At 48.0% G+C, this 6,000-nt stretch overlaps 1 protein-coding gene across 1 annotated transcript; it reads right to left on the bottom strand.

The window, feature by feature from the left end:
* Nucleotides 1-577: 577 nt before the first annotated feature.
* Nucleotides 578-4,656, bottom strand: RPS3A (ribosomal protein S3A). The gene is made up of 6 exons (XM_084263559.1): nucleotides 4,528-4,656; nucleotides 3,642-3,745; nucleotides 2,316-2,503; nucleotides 1,948-2,156; nucleotides 1,266-1,375; nucleotides 578-744 (listed from the first exon to the last, which is right to left on the bottom strand). Exons 1-6 carry the CDS (start codon nucleotides 4,587-4,589, stop codon nucleotides 623-625), a joined length of 795 nt encoding a protein of 264 aa, XP_084119685.1. The 5' UTR covers nucleotides 4,590-4,656; the 3' UTR covers nucleotides 578-622.
* Nucleotides 4,657-6,000: the final 1,344 nt, after the last annotated feature.

Here is a 6,000-nt window from a genome sequence, read left to right as displayed (position 1 = left end):
TTCTGACAGAGGTTAAAAATCCCTACATACGACCCTACTGTAGGGCACACTCCACTTCTACACTGCTCAAAACCCCCACTGCCTCCACAGTCACAACTGCAGCCTAACAAGCTTTTAAACACCTTTTGGATATCAGTACCAAATCTATCCCATGACAGGCTGCATCCAAAAAATGACCACTGGTAAGATTAAACATACACATATCGAATCCTAGAGTTGTCTGATAATCCCCAACACTTCCTTGTAACAGAAAATTCCAAACCAGTTCAGTTTCCCTGTATGACACCCATTTGTCCTGCACAACGCACCTCTCAGAAGCGCCTCTCACTAATGTAAGGGAAGATGCCACCTCTGCACACATCCACAGGACCAAAACTACTGGGAAAAAACAACATGGAATCCACAATACAGTAACTTTCCAACAGCACCCTTCAAAAGGACAAACCACCTTCTTCCACCCAGCTCACAACACTACATGAAAAACAAGACTGCCAAACCTCTTGATTTTCTCCTTTACATTAAGGACCCAATCCACATATCCAACACCAATGCTGTCCAGTAGCAATGCAGGCAAGTGTTAGTTTTGTATTGTTAAAATTTTATTTTCTATCCATTTTTAGTTTCAGACAGACTCTTGCACGGGCGGCTCATATCCATCAGCACGCTCGACTTTAGTGCCTGCCTCATCCCCAGAGGGTTTTCCAGCGCCACCACCTTCCCCGTGCAGTTCCATCAGCTTGCCCACTGAAAAGAAAAAGTATTATAGTGATAAGATACATTGATCTACAACAGTTTCACATTTATGAATTACTGACCATGTATTAATTACATATAAATTAAACCACCAGAACATTTACTGTAGGTATAATCAAGTCCATTCCAGAAAGCTCATGGAAGGAGCTGCTGCAGTAACTGACTGACAGTCAGATAAGAACAAGCAGAGAAGTGTTACGTATAAAATATAAAATCTTTTTTACAAAGAGGTTAAGTCAAGAACCTACTACTGCATTATATGGGAACGTCAGAAAAATGGGAAAATGGAATCATTCCATGTCATCTGGGACCGAAACATTTTGTCATCATTCATTCCCAAGCCAAAGCCTTTGAGTATTCTGCAGCAGTTTCAGGCAAGAATTCAAGCAAGCTCCAAACTGAACGATCACTTGTGACACTGCTTTTAACAGCTTTATCCCAAAACAAGTGCATTTTTAACAGCTCCCCATGCCTCTGCTTAAATCACTCCATGTTTGCAGTAACTGACTTACATTCAAACTTGGGCTTCTTCAGCATCTTAACCTTGCGGACATAGACGTCATGAAGAGGGTAAATGGACTGACACGCCTTCTCTATGTCTTTGCCAATACTGTCTGGGATCCTGGGAAATCAGAGCACACATCAGTACCAGCACGTTAAAAAAACGGTGCCTCCTTCTTCATCAGCAATACAAGCTAAAAAAATAACTCCTAAGAACACCCAATATTCCATTTAGGTTTGCATCAGTACTACCTTCACACTCTTGACAATTTTCCTCATGTTTACTCTCAGGCCTTCTCCTTGCATTGTCAGAAGGGATACAGTGCAAGGGTACTTGTTTTAAAGACTGATCTGCAATCTAACACCACACTTCGGCAAACTTCTTTCATCAGAAGAATCTAAACAGTCCCAGCCTCAACTGATCAGAATTACAACTTTTAAGCCTGAAACAGGGACCAGACATCTGTGCAGAGCCCAATTTTACCTTTATGCAAATGCAATGGCTGATGGAAGTTAAATGTGATGCAGAGATTATAAAGTATTCAAAGAAAACGGCACATCAGCTTTTCAGCACAGGTGGCGCCTTGCCTGGTCTTTGCCAAACAGCAGGTGAAGTGCTGGAGGCCTTAAGTACCCAGTAACAGCTGACAAGCAAGCGAACTGGAGATGAATGACAACACGGGCAAAGCTTACAGCTTATTGACAACTTCTTTCAGGTCGTTGGTCTGGACCTCTCGGGTCATGATCTCCATCATCTTCTTGCGAATCTGCCGAACCTGCTGGTGCTGAGCGTACGAGGTCTTGCGGATCTGGTTATTGCGCTTCTTCGTAAACCCCACGCAGAAGAGGCGCAGGAGGTAACCATCGGTAGTTTTGACATCTACGTGGGCTTCAATCATTGTCTGAAAGGGAAATGATCATTTACCATCAGTGTGACAGGTTTCTCCAAACCACACGCTTTCCTGAGTATCTGCCGATGGCACTGCAAGCAGAGCTGTGCCAGGCATCAGCGGCTACCTCCTTCCCTACAGGCACCAACGCACACCCTGCTGTTTACACACCTGCCATTTTTTGACCATGGAGCACATTTTATCCCGGGTGAGGTCCATTCCATGGAAGTTGGTCAGACAATTTTTGCCCTGAACATCCTCAGTTACCAGCTTAAATTTACGGAAGGCAACCTCGTCGTTCTGCAGATCAGCCAGGCTCACTTCAAACACACGACCCTTCAGTCCATCAGAGGCAATTTCTGTGTTGTGAAACAAAAGCAAACACCTTTGGTTAACGTTAGGGAAGCACTGTTCCGATCACACGCTGTGCTTCCGCTGGATGCTATCCAACAGTAGGTGGTGCCACTCACTCCACAGATCTAAGTTTGTATGAGCAAATGGGCAAATCAACTCATAAAACCAAATACTGTATTTGTAAGGAATCTTTGCAAGAGAACTCTACCAGATGCTGAACACAAGTACTAGTACACTGCAGATTTCAGCACACTCTTGTTTGTTTTAAAAAAGTGGCAGGGGCTACAAAGTATTTGGAAATTATGAGCAACGAAACAATTAACATAAAAAGCCACATGTGCTCAACGGGGATAAATCTCTATCAAATAGCCAAGTACAGTCATTTCACAGCTTTATTACCTCTAGCAACTAAGCCTTTGAACAGCAGCTGCCTCACACTTGGTTTACGGTCACCTTTGTTTTACTTGTTTCACATATAGACAGTTCAAAACATTGATCATCTTTGTAAAGATAAGTGCAACCATAAGAGCATAAACTGTTTAGCCATTTGACACAGCTAACCTTCCAAAAATAGTTACCTCTATCTGGATCACCCTGCATTTTTAATAGAAGCTTCCTTTTCCTAAGGTGTGTTGGATCAAAAAAACCCTTTACCATTCAGTGGTACATATGCTTCCATTAAGCTAGTAACTCTACCTCTCAACAGAGATTTCTTCATCTAAAGGCTCCAAATTTCAGCTGGTCCTAACACAATTGTCCTTGTGATCCTATCATGACTGGTCTCCTCATCGCCCTCTCTGATGATCAGAGCGACTCCTTCTTCAGTTATCAGGTTACCACAACAGCAGCTCAATGGAAGCATCAGACAGGTCCTCCTACATCACTGCCATGGCTTGATGCTCTTGTACAGAGAAGAGCCAGATCACATTAACTTCCCTGCAACTAAACTTATTGGTTTATACAACTGTCAACTTAAAAAAATCACTTACATCAAGCAGCTAAGTCTATGATTATTTTTTTTTAACTACCTGGTTCATAATATTATGAAGAAAACCTATCTGCCAACAGTCTTTTAATTGCCATTTCAATATAACCCATGGAACAAACAGATCTCCCTCTATTCCATACAATCCCACTACTCACTAGTTCCTTGAGTCCTGGTGACAAGTGTCTTCCCGATGTTTCTGATATTGAACATCGCTGGTGCTTTGACATCATACCAGTCCTTTTTGGAGAAAGGATCAACCCTTAATTTAAACAAAGCAGAGAAGATTTTTTACTGATCATTCTGAGGTTAAACCAGGCTGAAGTAAGACTTTCCTCCCCATATGCCCTGCAAAATAGAAATGCCAATGTCCAACACCTTGTGCTTTCAAGTTTAACGGTGACAGGCCGGTAGATGATCACAGCATCACCCGCTACAGTGAGGCAGGCACTCGTTTTAATTCACTTCACAAAGAGAGAAAGCAGCTGCAGAAACATCCTAAAGCTGACAGAGCCACTATACAGCACCGCAGTTATGGCTACCGCTCAGGAGCGATACAAGCGGTGCACAACTTCTCCAGCAAGGCTCCATTTCCTGACTACGGCAGCTAAAAGGCACCAGGCACAACCGGAGGTTGCACCAATATCAGCCGAAACTCGCCGCTTCCACAGCCATCAAACTCCCCTAGGGCCACCAGGCCTGTGCCCCCAGCGCTCAAGATTACAGCCAGCGCCCCAGCCGGCCTGGCCCTGCCTTCCCCCCACGCCGCACGGCCTCAGAGCCTCCCCGCACACAGGCTCTTCCCGGCGCCGCGGGCAGAGGGCACGCTGAGGGGCTGCACGGAGCCCAGCTCGGCCGGGACCGGCGCTGCGACTGCGGCCGCTGCCCGCGGCCCATCCCTCCCGCCGCCACGCAGCCCGACCCGCGCTCAGATGAGGCCCGTGCCCGGCTGCCGCCATCCGCCTCGCATCCACGGCATCCTGCCGCCGCGGCGCCCCACGCGGCCCCCGGGAGCCCGTCTCCTCCTCTCCCGGCCGCCCTTACACTTTCTTCTTGGCGCCCTTCTTGCCTCCCTTGGTGAGGCGCTTGTTCTTGCCGACCGCCATGGTGCCGCCCCGCCGACGAAAAGACCGGAAGTTGGCCGCTCGCGCGAGATTATACGAAAATGGGACTATCGCGAGAACTGCGGGCGGCTGCAGCAGCGCTCTGGCGAGGAAGAGGCCGCACCTTGCCGGGAGGGGGCAGTACCACAGCTGGGCGGAACCAACGGCGCGGCGGAGGGGGGGGGGGCAAGGCGCTCCCTGGTTGTGGTGCGGCCACGCGGCACCGTGCCCAACTCTCGTGGGTCCGTTCCTTAAGCCGGTGAGTGCTGACCTCTTCCTGGTACAGAACCAGAACCACAGGCCGGCAGGGGTCGGAAGGGCGCTCCGGAGATCCCCTGGTCCAACCCCCCCGCCAGAGCAGGGTCACCTAGGGCGGGCTGCACGGGGCAGCGTCTGGGTGGGGTTTGAATGTCTCTGGAGCGGGAGGCTCCGCAGCCTCTCTGGGCAGCCTGTCCCAGGGCTCTGCCCCCCTCACTGTAAAGACTTTTTCCTCATGTTCAGGTGGAACCTCCCGAGTTCAGTTTGTGCCGGTCGTTCCGTGTCCTGTCACCAGGCACCGCTGGGAAGAGTCTGGCCCCTCTCAGGACACCCGCCCTTTCGGTATTTACAAGCGCTGCGGGGATCCCCTCTGCGCCTTCTCTTCTCCGGGCAGAACAGCCCCAGCGCCCTCAGCCTCTCCCCCTGCGAGAGATGCTCCAGTCCTGGGTCACCTGCAGCCCGCCGCCGGGCTCTCTCCAGCAGGCCCCTGCCTGTTAACAGCGTCCGCCCCCTCTTACGCTAACCCTCTCCACTCTCCTCCCCCTGCCCCCTGAGAATAAACACCTACTATGAAAGCTTAGAGAGCAGATACCACTTTTGTTTAGCCCCAATTATTGGCATGAATCGTTCTAGTTCCCTCGGGTTGCATCCCTTTGCCCATTCCCCCTTGCTTAGTTTTGTTTTGGTCTCTCAGGCCAAGTAGCTGCATAAAACAAGCCAAGTTCCTGGCACGTTATTTTCATTCAAGCCAACATATGCACAAATAATTACCGAAAGCCAGCTAATATACAACTGCTACTCTTCCCAAGGCATTATGCAACTAGTATTTTACAAGGCAGTGAGTAAAACCTGAAGTTTTATTCTTTGTGAAGAAAAGCAGCATCTAAATAATGCAATGAAATATACTTCTGTTGCACAAGTGGAAATTTTGTATAGGTAGAAATACAAGTGGACTTACATAAACGTGTGCTTTGCTTCTGAAGAAGGTGACCAGCTGTTTCTGAAGCATAGCAAGTACACAACAGCACACCGACAAAAGGTTTATTTGATGTTTTTATTTGATTTTCTATGGGCTGTAAGGAAATTTTAGTCTGTTTAAAAATCATCAGTGATACGCTGTTCTCATACGTTCACCTTTTCCCCTGAAACCTAATGT

This window comes from Gallinula chloropus, assembly GCF_964237585.1.
Source record: "Gallinula chloropus genome assembly, chromosome: 4".
NCBI lineage: Eukaryota > Metazoa > Chordata > Aves > Gruiformes > Rallidae > Gallinula > Gallinula chloropus.
Note: the sequence above shows the minus strand (reverse complement) of the source record. Positions and strands in the feature narration are given on the sequence as shown.

Excerpts from the sequence above, each read along its gene's own strand:
- RPS3A (XM_084263559.1), bottom strand. The coding sequence starts at position 4,589 with ATGGCGGTCGGCAAGAACAAGCGCCTCACCAAGGGAGGCAAGAAGGGC. Across the intron at positions 2,504-3,641 it reads CACCAGGACTCAAGGAACTA|AAATTGCCTCTGATGGACTG; the intron begins GTGAGTAGTGGG and ends TTCACAACACAG. Across the intron at positions 745-1,265 it reads GAAGAAGCCCAAGTTTGAAT|TGGGCAAGCTGATGGAACTG; the intron begins GTAAGTCAGTTA and ends TTTTCTTTTCAG.